This window comes from Diadema setosum, chromosome 3, assembly GCF_964275005.1.
Source record: "Diadema setosum chromosome 3, eeDiaSeto1, whole genome shotgun sequence".
Lineage (NCBI taxonomy): Eukaryota > Metazoa > Echinodermata > Echinoidea > Diadematoida > Diadematidae > Diadema > Diadema setosum.
This window is the reverse complement of record NC_092687.1, coordinates 16,339,247-16,361,541: the sequence shown is the minus strand read 5'-3', so window position 1 is coordinate 16,361,541 and position 22,295 is coordinate 16,339,247. Positions and strand designations below refer to the sequence as shown.

At 38.3% G+C, this 22,295-nt stretch overlaps 2 protein-coding genes across 3 annotated transcripts in view; both read right to left on the bottom strand.

Annotated features, from left to right (window-relative positions):
* The window catches only part of LOC140226542 (uncharacterized), a 66,340-nt gene that overhangs the window by 3,821 nt on the left and 40,224 nt on the right, over positions 1-22,295 (bottom strand). For both annotated transcript variants that reach the window (XM_072306991.1, XM_072306992.1), the window contains exons 2-3: positions 20,349-20,466; positions 17,439-17,615 (exon numbers count right to left, since the gene is read on the bottom strand). In XM_072306991.1, the coding sequence (XP_072163092.1) occupies positions 17,439-17,615; positions 20,349-20,466 (295 nt within the window). The remainder of the gene's footprint in view (positions 1-17,438; positions 17,616-20,348; positions 20,467-22,295) is intronic.
* On the bottom strand, positions 6,040-11,010 carry LOC140226222 (uncharacterized). Its single transcript, XM_072306710.1, has 2 exons — positions 10,945-11,010; positions 6,040-8,335 (listed from the first exon to the last, which is right to left on the bottom strand). Exons 1-2 carry the CDS (start codon positions 10,972-10,974, stop codon positions 8,018-8,020), a joined length of 348 nt encoding a protein of 115 aa, XP_072162811.1. The 5' UTR covers positions 10,975-11,010; the 3' UTR covers positions 6,040-8,017.

Below are 22,295 nucleotides of genomic sequence, written 5' to 3'. Positions count from 1 at the left end.
ACAGACACAGTCAAAATGTTGTAACAATGAGTTCGCGCACTCAGCAAGCATTAGCGCACTTTGCGAGAAATGGCTAAACCGTACCCATGTAGACCATGCTCGCGCACTTGGCAAGAGATGATTAGCCATGCATCAGTACCACGTATCAGTAACAAGTCTCATGCATCACTCATCATTATAGAATGGGTAGCGAAAATCCTGCAATCTCATTGGTCGAGAGCTATGTGTTGATTTTTACTGGCCGCATGCTGAGTCACAGTGGTAAACATGTTATAGCGCGCACTTAGCAAGAGTACGCGTACTTGTAACAAAGGTTCGCGCACTAAAGCAAGCGTTCGCGCACTCAGCTTGGCCATGCGTCCAGTAAAAACTGATGCATGGCTGGCCATGCATCCAGTAAAAATTGTAAGTACGGGTATGCATGCCCGTTACGGCAAGCCAAAAGGAAATGCATCCAGTAATTTTGTCATCGGGTAACATGATAGAAAAATGGATTTTTGACAAGAAAATTACCCATTCTATAAATCAGATGACGCACATGTCTTTTCGTGCGTCAGTCGGAATATAGTGTGCATGCGGTAACTATGGAATTTAGCCTAAACCCACTCGGCTTCGCCTCGTGGATTAAGCATTCCATAGTTACCTTATGCACACAATTTCGACTGACGCACTCAGACTTGTGCGTCATTTGTATACTGATGCATGTGTCATCTACGCCAAACTAAAAACAGAGATTGGTAAATTGTCAGAAACAATACATGTAAAACAATGGATTTCTGGCAAAATTTGTTACCATTTTATAAAACAAATGATGTACGTATCTTTTTGTACATCATCAGGACTTGTGTGCATGTGGTAACTATGGCATTTACTCTAAACCCACTCGGCTTCACCTCATGGGTTAAGTTTTCCATAGTTACCTTATGCACACAATTCCTACTGACAAATTCAGACCTGTGCTTCATTTGTATACCATCACCACTTTGCCTAAAGTTAGGGTACAGTTTCGGTTGAGATGGGGCAACAGGCTTCCAACGTTTTTTGATGATGATTTTTTGAGATAAGGAGAAATCTCTTAAGAAATATGAAAGTCCATAAAATTATGAGGAATTTAAAGTTTTTATTTGGAGAAAATTGGTTTTGTAATGGCTCAGATATCCTAAACAAAGCGATCCTAATAAAAGGTGGGAAACACCTTTTATTAGGATTGCTCCGTTTTACTTTTTTTTACTCTGTTTATGGATATCTCAGCCATTTCAGAACCGATTTTTGTCAAATAAACTTTTGATTCCTCTTAGAATTGTAAGCTCTCATCATTTCATCTAAGTGGTTCCTAATTAACTTGCAAAAAAAAAGTAAAACCTGAATCCTTTCTCAAACAAAACTGTACCATGATACTTCAAGAATAACACACACACATCATCAGTAGTATCACAGAGTGTCACTTTTGCTAACTGCAAAAATAATCCATGTATCGAGGATAAAGTGTCATGATTCATACTGCAATCTATTGAGTGGTCGGGATTCAAATGAAGGGCAAATGAGGATGCAGAGAATAAAGACACAATATAAAGAGAGTATGGCATAAAAACTTTTAAAATGCTGCAGAGGTTTTTATTCTGTGGAACATGAAACTTTCAAACATACTCAAGTTTTCTCATGTTGCTCTTTTTAATATACCACACACAAGTGGATAAGTCCTTCTAAGCATGAGACCCATAATATACATGAAAACAACAAGAAGTTTTGTGTAACAAAGACAGATTTTTGTCACCTTTTTTTCACAAGAATGCAAAAACTTACAGGAACATCAGCATCAGGCATGGATCACAAATAAAACTGCTACGCGACAACTTTGAAACATCAAAATACATGTACAAGAAAGCTGTTTCAGTGGGCAATACTTAAAGGGGCATTCCAAACGATTTTCATGATTTCACATCATGTAGTACATAAATCAACAGCTCCATTTTTATACAGATTTGGGGAATTTATTGTGATCTCCAAGGAGAGAAACCAATACCCTGAAAAAACCGCAAACAAATTACACTGAATAGTGTTGATGACACAGAGCACAGTTGGCGATCTCTACATGGGCAAATTTATCATACACACGTGCACTGTCTCACCATGGACTCAATACAACATGTGGACTATCAAAAATTTAGGATCTTGCAAGTGTATGTTGATATCTATTCATCTGTATTTGGGCAATTCCATGAGAAATGTTCACTTTGGTGAAAAAATGAAGTTTTGAGTTTCATTTAAGTTCTCAAATATTCTGAAAAAGTAACATATATATTTTCAATTTTCACTAGTCTCATCTTTGTCATTACAAAATTTTGTATTTTTCTCAGTCAATGAAAATACTGTATGATGTGTTGCAGTGAGGCAAAAATTTGGCTATTTTTAAAGAGTTTAGTGTTCCTGTCTCTAAAGCAGGCCAGATAATGTCCTAGAGGCCTTGTTCAGCTTTTGAATTATAGTCCAGTGTATATATCAACGGAAAATCACAACCAACTTCCTCAGCATTCATCAGTTTTTGACCCATTGATCCTCAAAGTTGTGTGATTTCTCTAACATTTGAAGCGTCATGTCCGTTACGTTTTTTACTATAAGTTCTCATAGCCAAGAGGAAATTAGTGTAAAGTTGCTGCAAATTCATATTCTATGTTAGGATTGAATCCCCTTGCATGTGTGGAAACCACTTTTGTATACCACTTCTAGTTTTCCTGTAAATGGCGTAACGGACATGACGCTTTGCGTAACGGACATGACACCTCATATTAGACAAGTGGCAGAAATAACACTGTGGCTCAGTGAAACAGGGTGGTGATTAGTTTTAATTGTTTGAGGATAGTAGGACATTTCTATACTTTAGTAAATAATTAAGTCTGCACATCACTCAATAAAACAAAAACAAGCAGACTTTGCTTTCTGCCACTGGAAGACTGTTGATTTTAGATGATCTTGCTACCCTGTTACACCGGTTTGATCCATTCCCACCTCTTGTAATCCTGACTGATAAACAGCAGCTGTCATTCCAAGGAGTATTTAGACAATGGAGTTTTCACTGTTGGCCTTCCCTTCAAAACTTAAAATGAGCACTTTCTACATATAAGTACATTGTAGACAACATTTAACACATATTCGCCATGGAGTCAACACAACAGCCAGGAACTCCTGCACAAATGGATCCTTGTGCATCCAATGAACATGATCACTGATGATACAACAAAGAATCCAAATGTCACCAGCATCAATGTCTTCAATGATGGTGTTGTCTCATAATTAAAAAAAAAAGTTTGTGCTGCATCCATACATGTACCTCTCTGATCTCTATGACTCTATGAATCCACACCTTCAGTGGCACGTTAATGAGATATCACTTGCCAAGAGGGCTGAGAATGGAATTGTTTCTTTATTAAGCGTGTTGACAGTACATGTAGCTCTATCGTCAGAGAAAGTCGGTCTGAATGCTGCATATCCATTTCATCAATACAACTAAACTAGATGTACCTCTATGCCAAGGGATATACCGGTATATATGACAGCGCACAGCATCGTACAAAAAGCACAATTTTTAGATGCTATGAGAAGATGTTTATCCACTGAAAGGTACAACCAGTTGGTAGGGAAAGCATCCAGTATTTCAAAAAGTCCTACTCACAAGCTGGTGAGAATAATGTAACCAGTACACCACTCTGGCAAGCCTAAGCAAGCAAGAAGTTGATTATACAATTTGTACGAGTTGAATTTGCCGTGAAGAAAACAAGAAATACTTTGTTGCCCAGGTGACCACTCTACATGGAAATGGATTACCGGTATTTGTTGTGAAAATTCTCAGAAAAAAAAGGGGCTTGATCATTCACTTCTAGCCAAGAAAGTAAGCATTTGTTGACAATGATAAAGTACTGGTACTAGCAGTGGAAGTTTCTACAATAGTCTATCCAAGATTGGATAACTTAGGATGATTCTACTCCAAGGATGACATTAATGCCAAATGAAAGAACTTTGCAGAAATAAAATTTACATACCTTATTTCTTTCAGATGATAACATTAATTTGATAATGGTACCTAACAGTTTTGTGGTCCTGTTTCATTGCATAAAAGTTGATGCAATCCTGAGTTCATTTTAATGATGTTGTATTCAAACTTTTTATTTCATACAGATCTGGTTCTGGTTTGTTCTGTTTTCTTTGCCTATCCGCAGATATGGAGACATGATCTTCTGTGTTGTACATGTATGCCATTGAGGTACTCTGGGCATTGTACTCCATGTGCTTTAGAGTAGCTGTTAGATCACTGAAACCTGCAATAAAAGGACTTTTTGATGTTTTGTTCAAGAACATAATGTAATAGCAGTGTGCAGTTATTTTAATCTTTTTATTTTGAAACAAAGAAGTGAAAATATGGTTCACCTTTACAAGGGTGTCATGTCCGTTACGCTGGTGTATAATACTAAGTATCAAATATTAGGCCACTAAGAAAAAAATAACCACAGTATAAGATAATAATATGTCCTGTTTTGCTATGGTGGGTGGTAGTAACTGGAAATTTGTCACTAATTGTAGCTAGCTGGTGCAGGAGTGAATTTTTTTTATATTTGTTTGTTTTGTAAATATATACAAAGACTAACCCCCCTAAAATGATATAAATATAAGAAATATTACAGGATTGCAGTTATGATGTGTGTCCCTATGTTCTAACCTTACTATGCCAACAATTGAATATCTGCTATACCTTGTAATAAAAAAATTCTCTTAGCTTACAGAAAGTGGACAAAACTGTCATGTCCGTTACACTCGAAGTGTCATGTCCGTTACGCAATGTGTCATGTCCGTTACGCAATATTTTAAACTATCAAAAAATAATGAACAGTTAAACTACTCTAAATTAGGACTTTATGAGTAAAGCATGACCTAAAGGTTTAATCAAGACCAAAACCAGCTGCACCTTATCCAAAAATTCACAGGAATTTTCATAATGGTAAGTAGATCAAAATGCCTTGTCCATTTAGTGTCATGTCCGTTACGCTCGCTAAAAATGCAATTTCTCAACAACCACTTGATAAATTTCCATGAAATTTTCAGTGTACGTTCCATATACTTAAATGTGTCTGATAAACTCAATTAGAAACTTTTGGAGACTCCCAATTTCACTGTGTGATGGTTTGAATCACAAAAAAGTGGTCTGAATGTCATGTCCGTTACGCTGGAATTGACCATTTGAGTACAGTGTACATCACATTGTAATCATAAGTCTTTACTTAATTTCATCTAAAAATGTGTAATACAATTTGATTTGTTCTTGGCAATAAGTAAACATATCTTAAATGTTATTGTGATATAATACTTTTGACATATAGGGATCTATGGTGCATGAATCAATTAACAAATGACTCATGTCCATTTGCAGTAGGTCCATGGTAAAACATACAATCATTTTTTTTTCTGCATTTTGGCAGTCTCAATAAAAAAAAAAACCAACAACACCTGCAATTTCAAATGACTGCTTTACACTGAATGAAACTTTCTATGTGGGTTTCATTGTCGTACAACATTTTGTACACAAACATTATCCTCCATCATATTCTTCATTCTAAGACTAGATCAGTAAACTATGAAATCCCCCCCCCCCCACACACACATACACAAACACAAACACAAACACAAACACCTTTTCTTTTTTAGATATGGAACGTATGTACTACCTTCGAAGGGAAAAGCCTGGCAAACCAATTTACTGTATGAGGTGTTATCTTTGCAAATTACCAATTAAAATATTGAAATATTACCAATTGCATTTGGAGCGCGAAGTTCAACAACAGGCGAAATAGTCGCCATGCGGTAGGGTAACATTGCATTTAAGATAGCTCACAAAAATGTCTGTGACCTCATTATTCGTGGAAATATCTGTACATGAAAATAACAGCTTATACAGTCCACTCCCGTTATAATGGAATGCTTGGGACCAGCAGTGTTCTTTCGTTATAACGAAATTTCGTTATAACCGAACAAATACAATATATAACGGAGCAAACGCACGATGACGTGAAGCGTTCTCCCATGCAGAGAGGCTATTTAAAAATGCCTGTTCGGCTACGTATTTTCGAAAGCGATCCGCATTTCGTTATAACGAAGCACATTTCTTTTGTTTTTCTTTGTCAATGGGGCTCGGAAAAGACTTCGTTATAACGAAAATTTCGCTATAACCGTGTTTGTTACAAGCGAATTTTGTACCATAAACTTTAATGGCGATAATTTTGGGACCAGAAGTTTAACTTTGTTATATCGAAATTTCGTTATAACCGTGTTCGTTGTAACAGGAGTGCACTGTACAGTAATAGCTGAGGGCAACAAAAGACTGCAGTTAAAAACACTTGATGGGATAAACTGCCTTGCTTTGGGGCACAAACACTCCTGCTTGGAGTATTGAACCTAGGACCATATCACAGATAGTTCATCATCAAAGGCGCTTATCCACTAAACCATACCAGAGCAGCTCATAAAGGCTGTATAGTGATATGTTTGGGAACATCTTACAAAAGAGATACTCTGAATCCTTCTGCATGCAACACTTACAAAGACTTGTTCTATTAGGAATGTAATTTGCATTCTTAACAGCTAGTACAGTGCACTCCCGATACAATGAACCCGGTTCTAACGAAATTTTGGATACAATGAAGTAAAAATAAAATTCAGGGTCAAATATTATCATCAAGATATGTTTATAAATTTTATTAGTTTGGATATAACCAAATTTCCATATGATGACAGAAAAATGCTGGTTTTGAGGGTTTTGTTATAACAAGATTAACCTTTATATTAAAAAGTAATGATGTTTGACGTCATACATAGTTATGCATTGCAATGAAAACTGGTTCTAAATAATCTCAAACAGCTGGAAGATCTATGAACTCATCCCCTCAGTACTCCATTAAACAACATGAATGAAGATTTAAAGCTACATAAAAGGCAACAGCATGTGGAAACTTCAGATGAGAATACCGTAAAACGGGGAATGTTAATGTGCATTTTAATTTCGCAAATTTTGTGAGAGCCAAGATTCACGAAAACATGAAAGTTCTTGTCTACACTGTGCACATTGAATGGCAGTGACAATTCACGAAAATTTCATGTATCAAAATATCTTATTTTACATAAGTCTGACATCCTCATTAAACATATTTTTATTATTTGAGTTGCTGCTTTCGATCAGACACAGCACCAATGATAAGAGACTAACTTTGCCAAGGAGATATATACAGATAGACAAATATTATTGATAACAAAAATATCATCATCAGAACTGAGCTTTCTCAAAGATGTAGAAACAAAAATATGTTGTACAAAAAAAAAGTCACAATCAGTGCAGAACTTTGTCAAGTAGATTTACAAATATATCATATTCTTTAAAAAAATCATATCACAAGAACAGAACATTGTCAATAAGATGTACCCACTTTTTATCAAGTAATCTCAATATAAGGAATTCTGACTTGTTTTCCCGTTGCCATAATTTGAAGACACAGGAGTATCACTGCACCTTTCATCTTGAATTTTGAATCATCCCTCCCTTTAAACTAACGAAGTCCATGGGACCTGCAGTTTTCTTTCATTGTGAAAAGAATTTTGTTACGACCGTGTTTGTTTTAACGGTAATGCACTGTACTCCTGATGTTGCAATTTGTTTTGCTCAGTGACCCGGCGTGAAGCCTTCGACAGAGCATGTAGATGGCGTTGACTATTTCGTGGTACATTTGCTTCCTGTTGGAGTAGGGGATTTGAAGACCTTGAAGGTTGTGTCAACGACGTAATTGTGAATGGGCGAAGGGATTGTTTGCACTGCTCCCCAGGTTGTGGGGATTGGGACCTTTGCCCCTCAGCAGCTTGATTTGGAGAGAACGTCCACTGACGTGAGGGCAACAATCAAAGTCTTGGCAAAAGTCTGCCGCGATTTCCACTCCGCTCTGATGCGCAGGGTCTTTCACATTTTGGCACAGCGTTCAAATATTTAGTAGGAAGTTCTGACAGCCTGCAATGCTGGCGTCGGCCCATTGTGCTGCTCCTGCGACGGCCCATTGTGCTGCTCCTGCGACACCGTCGGATGCAGTTTTGTCAAGATCTCGAAAATCCGATCAACCTTCCCCTCTATTTCGTTCAGCCTCAACATGACATCGCGCAATGTAGGTTCCCCTCTCGATTTCCCCCTTGCTGAATTCCAGTCGTCCTCACCACCATTAACCCTCCCTCTGTCTATGTCCATACAACCCACATCCTTGGCACCTGCACTCGCTCCTTCAAAGACATCTGTCCTTCCAAGAGCATTCACCTGGATTAAATAAAAAAGACAAAACAGTGATGCAGATAACTTTCATCAGTTGGGGAGATCATGATCATTCAATAGGAGATTCAGGCTTCTACCAACCTTTAGTGATTTGCTGGCTACAGTTGTAGCTTTTCACCACTCCTGTGGAAATCTTCAGGCCAAGGAATTTTCGGCCGGGAAAAATAAGAGTCCATCCGGACAAAAAGAATCAAACCCACACTCAACAGGGATTCTGGATAGAGCCTGTCACCAATCTTTGGTCCAATGATCAACAAACAACCAGGCAGTGCTAGAGAAACGGTGCAATCACTTGGCCTGAAGAAGTCTACAGGAGTGGATGTAAGCTAGCCAGCAAATCACTGAAGGTTTGTATTAAAGACAAAACAGTGGTTTACAACCATTTCTAGAGTATACGATGAATTGATGAAATCCCCAGATAATAATTGACTTATAAATCAATGTTTCAATATGAAAGTCAAGAAATTACTTTGACCTGTGCCTCCAAAGAACTTCATATCTACTTGGATGACCGCTAGAGTTTTGAAGACGCATAAATCACTAGTCGCATAAAACCCTAAATTTCCTTCAATCAAATCATGAATCAATGCAACAACATAAACTGATACTGACGTTACAGAAAGCTACAAAATCACAATCACTTGACTGAATTCCTGACAGAGTCATTCAAACAACAAATATATATGGATTTTTATTTTTTGTTGATGCTGCAAATGGTTCCATAAAGCATTAAATATTTTGCATGTAAGAATGAATATTTCTTAGATCACCATTGTCACATAAATGAAACTGAGATCATACAACTTGTAACTAGACCTTATAAACCTAAGATGTCTAAGACCACAACTCATTACCTCCACAGAAAGCCAGTGTGTATGGAACTGCCTCTGACTACAGGGGGTGGTATGATTACACAGAACATTGCTCAGCTATATTGTAGACTCAATAGGAATGGGACTGAGCCATTCCAACTGCAAGGCAGACATGCTACCATCTGAGCCACAGTCCAACCCTATACAAACTGACTTTCATAATAGCATGGCACTTTGTACATTTGTCCCACAAATTATCCTAGAAGCTGAACCAACATGTAATGATTGTATGTCACAAGCACTGAGGATATGTAGTATTTTCTTTTTAACCCTAATCAGGCTGGGGGGGGGGGGGGGGAGGGGCCGAATCCGCCCCCCTCGACGTTTCGCGCAATATCTTCGCAGCGCGATAAGCTCCCGCTGCGATGTTTCATGACTTTTTTCTTTCAAGTATCGCGCAATTTTTGAGACCAAAATTGTTGCGCCCGCGCGTACCGTTTTGACGCGACGCCCGTTCGAAAAAAAATTTGTCAACCCCAAAATTGCTCCAAAACGTGATTTTGTGTACAAATCCAATGCAAATTGTGTTTTTTCAATTAATTCACATAAAAATTCATATCTTGACTTAGAATGGACGAAATTAATTTATTTTAGCATAATAAAGCTTCGAAAAATGGCTGTGACAAATTTTGGCCAAAAAACAAACAAAAACAAAAGGTCGAAAACAGAGAAATACATAAGAAATTCAAAAAACAATCAAATACATAAGAAATTAATTTCGATACAGATTTTTTTTTTATCCTATGTCTCAGGAGAATGATACAAGAAACATTTTTAAAAAGAAATTAGCTTAATTAGAGCATTAATAAGTGATTTAGAGCCCAAAACTGATTTTATGCATAAATTACAATAATTAATTAATATAAAATATAAGAAAAATTTTTCGGAGAAAGCAAGCATACATTTTGATAGTATACGTTGCGGGCGTCACGTGTGCCGATTTTCGGCGCGATCACACGTTCCATAGGCGAGATCTGACAGGGGGGGCGTATTAATTAATATAAAATATAAGAAAAATTTTTCGGAGAAAGCAAGCATACATTTTGATAGTATACGTTGCGGGCGTCACGTGTGCCGATTTTCGGCGCGATCACACGTTCCATAGGCGAGATCTGACGGGGGGGCGGAATACGCCTGGTACGTATATACCATTATACATTGTCACTTATCACTTAGCGATCTGTTCGGTACTTCCAAATACTAGTACTGTCCTTAACACTCAGATCGTTTATTCTGATCGTTGTTTCGAACTTCAATCTGCGATTATGTCGCGGATACGACTTGGTAAATGCTGCATCCAGTGAGAGGAGATGCGAGCTGCGCTGGTGTATAGCGAGTAGGTCATTGGGCTGAGTGAGTGGATTGTCGTGGATCTCTCTCGCGACAAGTAACCCATTCCCTCGCGATCGGCCGAAAGATCGAGGCTGCGCCGGGCGGGCCGGGCTGTGCTCTCGGTACCCCACCATATTATGCACTGCTTGTGTGTGTTCTCTCGGCTCTGCACACAGCTGCTGTGAGATCGTGCGCTGACCGGCAGGCGGCGATCAGCCACTGTACAGTATAAAATAACGATGTAACCACAGAACTAGAATTCTGTGGATGTAACCCAGCCACCGGAAGTTTTAATAGATGGCGTTCTTTACAAAAAGAGTTCTGGTATCAAAATAATGGCTAGTGCAGACCGGCTTTAAGGTTTGAACAGATGTCCCATCTTCTTCTTACCATTCCCCTTTCCTCTCTCTGTCTTTGCATCGTATTCTGCTCAGGCCACTTTGCTCTTTTCTGTCCTGAATCTGTCGGCAAAACAAAATATAATATATTGTACAGTACATGCATAACAGCAGTGGTCCAAGTGGGGGTTGAAATCGCAAACACTCTTTGAGTTATTATCTCTTCATGTGCCAAGTTGGCACGCCCAACTCAGTCGACTGCACTCCAACTTTGCATATTTTGCTCGAACACACAAACCCACCAAAACCGATCTATGAATCGCCAAATACCACAGTACAATAAAAGCTTCACTCAGAATTTCATTCCTGTCACATGTATATTATAGGTTGCATGACGTGGTGATTGAATAACAAGCGGTGTTCCTACAGCAAATTTTGGTAAGCTTCTATCACTGTTCTGTGTCCAAAAGCCATGCTTGGATAATAATGTATGGCTCTACTGGTCATTTGACTGAAAAATCATTTATCTACATTATAGCAGAGCTTGGAATTGTTGTTTAAAATTTGTTCATTGCATGTCAAGCGTAACAGAAATTCAATAGAAAGTTACATGGACTTGAAAAACATTGTGAGGTGATAACATCATAAGCTCATGCATTTACAGAACATTGAATATCAACTCTTTTTGAACTGCATTGCCAAGTTTTATACACATTCACAATTTCATAAGATCACCAATTTTTATCTTCAATTTTTTATAATTAGAGCAAATTTTCACTGTTGTACAATTTTAATCGTTGACTGCACATAAATTTTCCACACACTTACCATCTGATTCTTGTTTCCTTTTTCCTCTACTCATGTTCACATTCGTTTCCTGAAATTTAATATATAATGCAAACAGCCATAATATCATACCTTTGATGAGTTAATGTACAGACACAGCATGTTAAGCGCAAATCAACATCTCTATTAAATGCTAATGTATAAAATGGGCCTTAGAATCTTTGCAATCTGATTGGTCAATCATCATGCATTGATTTTTTTTTACTGTTCCACACTGAGCCATGCATCTGGTCAGAATCAAAATGCATGTCTCAAGCCTTGTATAGTATTGTGGGTGTACCAGATGCATGATGGGGCCCATATTATATAACAAATGATACACAGGTGTATTTCATGGATCAGTGAGAACTGGATGCTCTTGTTTAACCCATGTCTGGTAAACACTTATCTTTGGACACCACAGCAAATGGAGTACTTGTGATGTTACATTTTGGCAGACCCCCTTATCATGACAGTATAATATCATATTGTTACAAATGTTACATCATGCATTCAAAGGGAAACCTCACATACAGTCATGTTATTATTTTTGACAATGATAGTGATATTGTATTGTTGTATATCTCTTGTATGTCTATCATGTCTATGTATCTATGTTATGTGTGTGCTTTATCGATGTAACGGGTATGCATGCGAACAAAACAAATTTCAAGAACGGATAATGAAATAGAATTGAATTTAATACAGTCATTTTAATATCAATAAGACTTTTGGTGGACTGTTTACCAGGGCATTTCAGATGTCAGCTACTAGGATCAAATTTTGAAGAGCGAATGTGAAGTAGAAAAATTTCTTTTCTCTTCCTATCAGGACATCAATTCCCATTTTAATGTTGCCCAATTATATGAGTAAATACTGATGACAAAATCCCACATTGACCAGCTGTCTCACGAATTAATACTTATCACATAAATTCCCATATTGACCAGCTACACCTTGAGTTAATACTTACGACTTAAATCCCCGTATTGACCAGCTATAGGAGTAAACACTTACAACATAAATTTCCATAATGACCAGCTCTAAAGGTACTTGGATTTCTACAAATTTTCTAATTCAAACAACATACCAGTTGTGGTTGAGGTGTGCAATATGTATGATCTCTTTTACGGAGTTGCAAGTCCGTCGGCTGGGGCCTTACATCATCGTCTTCTGTGGAAGTAAAAGTGAAATAACAAATTACTTAACCCTAAAAAGACTGGGGGGGGGGGCCTAAAAGGCCCCCCCTCGACATTTCGCGCGATTACTCTGCAACGCGCAATGCTCTCGCCGCGATGCTCTATGACTTTTTTCTTTTGAGTTTCCCGCACATTTTGACACCAAATTTGTGACGCCCGGGGGTACGGTTCTGAAGTTACATAACTTTTTGTACATGCACGTGAGGCCGAAAATGGCTCAAAAATGTGATTTTGTGTATAAAGTCAATGCAAATTGAGTTTTTTCACATGGCTCATATAAATATGCTTATTTTTACTCTCAATGGCTAAAATTAATTTGTTTTAGCAGTATTATGCTTCAAAAAGTGTCTGCCACAAATTTTGTTTAAAAAAACAACAAAAACAAAAGGTCGAAAAAACAAAGAAATACATAAGAAATTCATAAAACAATAAAATAGATAAGAAATTAATTTTGATACCGAATTTTTTTTCAAGTACATTTGCTAAGAATGCCACTAAGAATAATTGGACCCAAAATGAGCACTTTTGGAGCTTTATTTACTGATTTAGATCAAAGAGTCTGATTTCTCGCATAAATTAGCATAATTAATCAAAATAAAATAAAATAAGACTATTTTGTAAAATTTGAATATATGATCTTGTAGATTACACCGCACACTACCATTGTGCAAATTTTCGCGGCGATCGCGCGATCCACGGCCGAGATCTTAAGGGGGGGCCCTTTAGGCCCCCCCCCCCCCCCCCCCCCCAGTCTTTCGAGCTACCAAAATAGCCCAGTCTTTTTAGGGTTAATATAAATAGCTTACTTTCAGCCGTTTTGAACTTTTTGATTTTTAATGTATTACATGTCTACCACTATTTATTCTAGAAATACTTTCATTTTTTTTTTTTTTGGGGGGGGGGTGGGGGCTGCCTTTCGTAAATGGCACGGTTGTTTTTTTGAAATATAACTCATTAGATTTACAACACATTTCTTTTTTATCTAGGTGCTCGAGTGCATTCTCAAAGTTTTTACTTGATTACAAATAGGATTCCTATGAAATATTGGACTAAGAATACAAACGTACAACTTTTTATATCTCTCCTTGTGTGATTGTCCAGCTGACCAGGGGTCGCACTTAACTTTTTTTTTAACTAGCCAGGCGGACTACTTAGAATCAATTTTGACACTGAAGCAATATTTTGGCTAGCCAGACGGACTAGTAACTTCAGAATTTTTCGATTTTTAGCTAGTCCGACGTGATTTTGGGTGGCCAATGGCCAGCGGACCATCGCCAATTTCGAACCCTGCTGACCTATAATCTACACTCAACAAGAAAAGAAAGCACAAACTTTTCCCAGTCAAAAGCTTACATAGAAGATTTTGATAAAAATCAGGCAATGTACAATATTATATACAATGTACCATATCAAAGGTAATCTAATTGGTATTCAAACAATGTACATACGGAGCCAACAATTTCTTAGGGTAGAGGAAAACTATGTTTAACATCTTATACAACAGTAGGAGGCAACTAATATCTAATAATACTCGTGGTACAGTTGACTCCTGTTATAACGAAGTCCTCAGGAATGGCAGTTTTCTTTCATAATATCAAACTTTAGTATACCTTCAACAAACAATGAACAATATAGAGAGGATAATGTCCGGCCTTAACTTTCATTCTGTTGTAAACCGAAACATCAATATAACCGTGTTCGGTGTAACAGCAGTGCACTGTATAATGGATATAAGAGTCTCGAGTACAAAACGTTGTTCTGGAGTTTGCGCCCGACAGACCAATGCACACATTGCACATCCTTGGAGAGATGTGTTTACCCATGACATCCCTCTCAATGTGGGTGTAAAAATAGGTACTGGGGATAATAATAACGGCAGGGCCCCCTCTGGTAGAACAGTGTTAACACTGAAGAGGCTACCCTGGGTAAAGAAGAACATAATATCTTCAGCTAAGAACCAAGATGACTTTATTAGAATTTTGGGAGGTATTGAGTTATTGGTATCACGTTGTGGAGTTCAATATCCTCTACATCACGGCATCAATTCTAAATTATTTTCATTTTTTGTAAAATGTCCCGAATCAAACACACAAGGGTGCTTTTTACTTGATATGTAATTTGGAACAATCCTTATACATTGTAAATTGACCCGATTTTGATTAAATAATCTCCTTATTTCATGACAGTTGATTGTTTCGTTCTTATTTACACTCTAATCTTAGAATGCGATAGCGCCGTACTGGTTCTCAGCTGATGGTATTATTTTTCATCATTTACAGAAATGCCCTGGACTAGACTTTGAATTACCTGTATACGCCATAAATTTTGCAAGTCTAAATTTTCTCGAATCGGGCATTCTCGACGATTTCGCGAGTGGTTAAATTAGCAATCGTGGAGGCCTATGCTGAACGGAAAAGCATACACGCGTACGTCACATTCACATCGGGATCAGAGTCAATATTTTTGCGTGTCTTTAATTTCGCAAATGGCACCTGACTCGCGAAAATTAAAACCACACAAAATATTCGGCATTTACAGTATTAGTAAGATAAAGTAAAGATCATGACGGTAACTTGTACTTACCTATTCCAAACAGAGATAAACTCTTCAACACCCTCATCGGCATCAAAGAATATCGTTGCCATCCTATTCTGATTTTGTCTTTAAATGCTGATAGGTCGCAGCATCCTGATGGAGCAACTGCTGATGAATTGTTGTTCGCAAAAAAAAAAAACCCAAACACTCACAGAGTCCCTTTGTAATGCCATCCTGATGTATCAAGTAAAATGGGCCTATGCATACAGTTACAGCGAAGTGTTGGCAAGCACAAGTATAAAGCATTTTTTCTTGATCATCTACATTCGGATTTTGTATTCTACATTCTGTCATCTGAGAATACAAAGACCTACAACACAATTTATCACCTCCCTGACAGAGGGCCCTATTAAAGGCATGCATGTTATGTTAAAAAGAAAATCAAAAAAAAAGAAAAAAAGAAAAAAAGAAGATGGTTACATGTGGATATGTACAGCGCATTGTATGTTTCTGTAGCCGGGGTGAAACTTGCAAAATTTCTTGTAGTTTAAGTTCTCGACGTTTTACCAGCTGACCAAATGCTTCCTACATTGTCATTACCCTGCAAATCTTCTCAAAGTTCGTGGACAGCCTGAAGAATTTGTAGTTGAAACTTTATTAAGTTTGTCACGTAATCAGTCCTCTTATTTGCAGTGAATCTGAAGCGTGTGCTCATTGGGATGTTCAAATGTGAAACATATTGTTTATGTAACAATCATTAGCTGTCAGATGGCATTCACTTTCTTTTTTGCTTCAAAGGGCACAAGTGGCCTCAACTTTGAGAACTTATCGAAAACTGAAACTCTGAGATCTGAAACTCTGAGATATCAGAAGCCATGTAATACAGTCAAGGAGTCAATAGCGCTGGTGGAAAGGAGACTGGGTTTTGGTTAACAAACCGCACACACAGCGTCGTACTGTGAGTTGAAACAGCAGATGGCACTCATCGGGTAACGGTTATCTTGGTAGATTTTGAAAATTGCAACCGATTTGTCAATCAATCGCAATGAAAGCATCTCGACGGAAGAATTTCATGAATTCGAAAGATTTTGAAAATGTTGACCTAACTTGCGGCAGATTTCTGCGAGCTGAATTTTGTATTTTTTCATCTACTCGTATTTTGTGTTTTCACCTGAATTTGACCATCAGGAATATTGATATTTTCCCCCTTGATACTATGTCATCCACTATTCAAATCACAGACAAGTACAATCCCTTAACAGAACAATTTCTTCCCTCTATAAAGAGCCATGCACAGGAGAAACACAGAAAGGAGTTTTAAAATAGGACGTATTCGATGAGAAATTGAGAAATATCTTGGCCAAGTATGATATAACTATTTCATATTTACACAGAGAGTGCTGCACACTTAGAAAAAGTATGACTGATATCTAAATATCTACATCAATTGTTCCTCTTTTTATCACATGGTCAAAACTTTCAGTCCACTGAAACTCTGCCATCCACATTCCATCCCATTCTGTCTCTCCATCCACTGGCATCAAGCAAAATTTACAATACACTCCATAGCTACAGTGTACTCCTGTAACTACCACAGTTATGACAAAATTCTCCTGTCAACAGAGTAAAAATTTAAGTTCAAATATCTGTATTTCCATGGGTACCGGTATGTCATATATTTCGCGATCATGGAATCTTGTACTGAACGGAGAAATGTACGCGCGTACGTCATATCCACATTAGGATCAGAATCAATATTCTCGCGTGTTTTTGATTTCGTGAATAGCACCCGACTTGCCAAATGCACCTGACTCATGAAATTCGCAAAAATAAAACCCTCGCGAAATATTTGGCGTATACAGTATTTTACTGTTTGGCTTTCATGAAATTACAAACTAACAAAAGACCTATCCGAAGGACATCGTTATAGTTGGGAGTCGCCTGTATTGTATCTTATCTGAGGCTAAAATGTGAAAATGATGCGTACCTTGCTCGACGGGCGTGAGTCTGCCCTGTATCTCCTCCCATCCTTCCCCTGAAGTGTCCTCTAGAGGGCTCTCTCCACAACTTTCTGCCGCTTCCTCCTTCTGCTCATTAGCCTTCTCCTCCTCCTCCTGCTCAACGTGCAATGTCACTGGATATATGTAGTCCGCCTCAGAGATATCTGTGTGGGTCATAAACGCACAAACTTACAAACAGAATGACTAAATGCTGCTGACTTTATGTCAACCATGTCAAAAATATTTGAGTATATGAATATAAGAACGACCCAAGTCCATGGAAGACCATTTCGAGTAAACTAAAAAAAACTTCATATCTTTTTTGTTTGTCCAATAATATTCTATTTAACTGTGATGGGAAGGCAACATTGTATATATATACAAATTAGAACATATATTATTATGACAATTAACATTAACATTAATTGTGGAGAGGTCATTTTGTGTGATGGACTTGGGTCGTTCTTTGATTCATATACATGATATTCTGCTATAGAGATGAGAGAAGGACGAGAGAGGGCGCTATAATATGAATGTAAGAATGACCCAAGTCCTTTATTCTTACATTCATATAAGATTTAACTCATTTATTTCAGGCACTTCCGGGGGTATAGGATTTATCATTTATACACAAGATGAGTCCATGCATAAGCTACAATTTCCCAGGTCAAACTGAATTTGGCCAAAAATTGGACTTGGGTCGTTCTTATATTCATATACTCATTTACTTGACTTTTCCTCAAAATACAGTCCGACATCTCATATCTGGACATGTCAGGACCATTGCTCATCTGGATGAAAGATTTGGCCAGATATCGGAGACTCGATATTTAACACACACAACTGCCTACCCAATGGTAGCAACATGTAAATCAATTCTGTGATAATTTTGCTCAATGAACCTTAGATGCACAGACAAATACTTTTCAACTCGAGTTACATTAGACCACTGCCAAGATATAACAGGTATTTCATTATTACCTCCGCCATGGGAGGAGGTTATGTTTTTGTTACCCTTGGTTTGTTTGTTTGTTCGTTATACTTCGTTTGTCTGTGTGCAAAATAACTCAAAAAGTAGTAAACGGATTGGGATGAAACTTGCAGGAAAGGTTGAGAATGACACAAGTAACAAACGATTAACTTTTGGTAGTGATCCGAAAATTTGGGGGGAATTTGTGAAGGAATTTTGATATTTTGGCAGGTAGGGTCAATGAACTTGGGAGTTCAGGCTGAGCCTATTTGAGGTTTGCATGCGCGCACTAAATTGCGTGCTCTCGTTTCTGTTAGGCGCACCGTGCAGCTGAGGGTTTATGACGTAACAAAGGCTTCTACAATATATTGGGAAATCGGGCGACTTTCAGCACACAATGCTATAAAACTTGTACGCATGGGTGGAAATTACTGACATCAGCTCTAATGGAAGAACAAGATCAGTGGTGGAAAATGAGCTGCATGCTTGGCGGAGGTCTGCGCTCTCAGAGTGCTTCTCTAGTTAAGAACTTAAAGGAGATCTCCGGATGATTTTCAGATTTTTACATGTGAACAAATATAAAATAGTTATACCGAGGACAGAGTTTCAGAATTTATGATAATTGGGATGAAGAATAAGAATATTTTTTGAAATTTAAAACAAATTGCAATGAACAAGGATGATGACATGGCAGGGTCACCATTAGAATGCATGAGTTGGGGCTCAAGGAACAGAACAAAAGAAGAAGGCATGCATAGATTATACACAGGTGAACTCGCAAGCAAATGGTATTGTAATGGAATTACACTATTACATTTCTGAAATATGTGAGCCTCCTATGTCATCATCCTTGTTCAGTGTAATTTGCTTAGGGTTTTTCAAAGTATTGTTTCTCTGCTCAAGAACCACAATAAATTCCACAAATCTATACATGGAGCTGTTGATTTATGTACTACATGATGTGAAATTATGAAAATCGTTTGGAATGTCCCTTTAAGAATTTCTGCTAGAAGTAACGTATAACAAATGAAGAGGACTCAATTGAATACCATACAGAATGTGCCACACTGAATGGTCAAAACATAACAGAAAGGCTCAGTTATAATTGAGAAATAAGAGTGACGTCAGCATGCGTGTATGGATGGAAATAAGAAAGTGCTTTATTCTACTTAATAACATTTTGTCTGATTGTGGTCAAAATATTCTATAAGCTGTCATCCTCTTTCTGCAAGGTTTATATCACTAATCACAAGTTTTTTTTTCTCTCTCTCTCACAAATCATTTTCAAACTGGAGAAGCACTCTGAGAGCACAGACCTCCTCCAAGCATACTTTTCACTGATGATCTTGTTCTTCCATAGAGATCACTCATCAGTGATTTCCACCAATAGGCATGCATGTGAAAATTGCCAGATTTCCAAATATAGAAGCCTTTTGTTACATTTAGTATCCCCAGTCAGTTGCGTTTGCAGAAATTAGAGCACACACTTTAGTGCGTAACATATGAACACTTATATAATGTGCAGCTTAACTGCCAAGTTCATTGACCCTACCTGCCAAAATATTGAAAGTTGTTCATAAAATCTACAAGAATTCCTGGATCACTACCAAAATTTGTTATCATCTGTTACTTTAGGTGTCATTCTCAACCTTCCCTGTAAGTTTCATCCAAATCTGTTAGAACTTTTTGAGTTACTTTGCACACGGACAAACAAACAAACCTACAATCATGAAAAAGTCATCCCTCTCAGACACATGACCAGGGGTGTTTCATCAACGTTTGTCAGTGCCGACAACTGTTGCCGCTGACAAATTTCAGCAAAATCCTTGGTTTTGATTGGTTGAGATGCTCTGGTCACTGACTGTTACTATGGTGATTCAAGTTGTCAGCGCCGACAAACGTTGATGAAACACCCCCCTGAGCATACCTTCTTGTTCGGTCTTGATGGTAATTGTCAGCACTTCTGGTGGACAGATTGGTTCTTCTGTTTCCATTTCTTGAGTAGTCACCTTTCCTTCATCATGTTCATCTCTTCCTGCAGTGGACTGATTTGATAAATTGACAAGAGTCTTTATAAAATGGGTTCAAGAATGTAGCCAATTGGAAGCGCTGAAATGAGTCACGTGTGCGTGCATGATTTCTTGTTATAGAATGGGTAGCGAGAATCCTGCGATCTGATTGGTCGAGAGCTATGTGTTCATTTTTACTGGCCGCACGCTGAGTCACAGTGGTAAACATGTTATCGCGCACTTAGCAAGAGTACGCGTACTTGTAACAAAGGTTCGCGCCCTAAAGCAAGCGTTCGCGCACTCAGCTCGGCCATGCATCCAGTAAAACTGATGCATGGCTGGCCATGCATCCAGTAAAAACGCCATGCATCCAGTAAAAACGGTAAGCACGGGTATCCATGCCCGTTTACGGCAAGCCAAAAGGAAATGCATCCAGTAATTTTGTCATCGGGTAACACGATAGAAAAATGGGTTTTTGACAAGAAAATTACCCATTCTATAAATCAGATGACGCACATGTCTTTCGTGCGTCAGTCGGAATATAGTGTGCATGCGGTAACTATGGAATTTAGCCTAAACCCACTCGGCTTCGCCTCGTGGGTTAAGCATTCCATAGTTACCTTATGCACACAATTCCGACTGACGCACTCAGACCTGTGCGTCATTTGTATACTATTGCACGGCCTTGCAAAATAGCGTAAAGTCACTGACGTCACAATGTTTACACTAGCAGTGCACACTCAATCAGTTGTTACAAGTGCGTTGCGCGCTACTACACACGCTGTCAATCCTGTAAACAACTTCTAGTTCGGGCTGCCAGCCGGCCTTTCTTGTGCATAACATGGTGCGTACGTATAACGCCATCGACACGTACAGTACTTGTATGTGCAGGATTTCCAAGTGCGACATGCGTAAATGTTTGGGACGAACATCTTCGGACATCTTGACTTTTGAGCGAGTGCTACAAGTAGCTGACTGGTATTGACCCATTAAGGTACGTGAAAAATGCTGTTAGTTTTCGACCCATTTTATAAATCAAATAAAACACAGGTTTGAGTTTGTGAAGTTAGTGGAGATGCAGCTCACTCTCGGGTATTTACAATGTATGTAAAAGTGGTTTCTTTCGCATATAGAAACTTTCGCGAATTCCATCGATACAGACTTTTTCCCGTGTGTTTAAATTCGCGGTCGGCAATGATAGCATTGTACAAGCTACGAATTCAAAACATTTTCGCATGATGTTAAATTTGCGGTTCAACCTCAAAGCGCGAAAATAAAACCACCACAAAAGAAAACACTTTTACAGTAGTGCAACATGCACTCGGCTTCGCCTCGTGCACGTTTAACAATTGTAAATACCCTCGAGTGCGCTACATCTCCACAAACGCACTCTCACCTGTGTATTATCTGTACCTAGTATACTATGGAATGCTTAACCCATGGGGCGAAGCCGAGTGGGTTTAGGCTAAATTCCATAGTTACCGCATGCACAATATATTCCGACTGACACACGAAAAGACATGTGCGTCATCTGATTTATAGAATGGGTAATTTTCTTGTCAAAAACCCATTTTTCTATCGTGTTACCCAATGACAAAATTACTGGATGCATTTCCTTTTGGCTTGCCGTAAACGAGCATGCATCAGTTTTTACTGGACGCACGGCCAGCTGTGCATTAGTTTTTACTGGATGCATGGCCAACCTGAGTGCGCTCACGTGGTATAGGTAGAAACCAATCGTAATCCAATAGCTCGTCTTTGCGCGCGAACCGAAAACGATCATAATTGGTTAAGCTTTTACACCCGCGCGGGAAAATCTCGAAATTTTGGGCTTTGGCATATCGATATTCAGAATATGAGAGAAT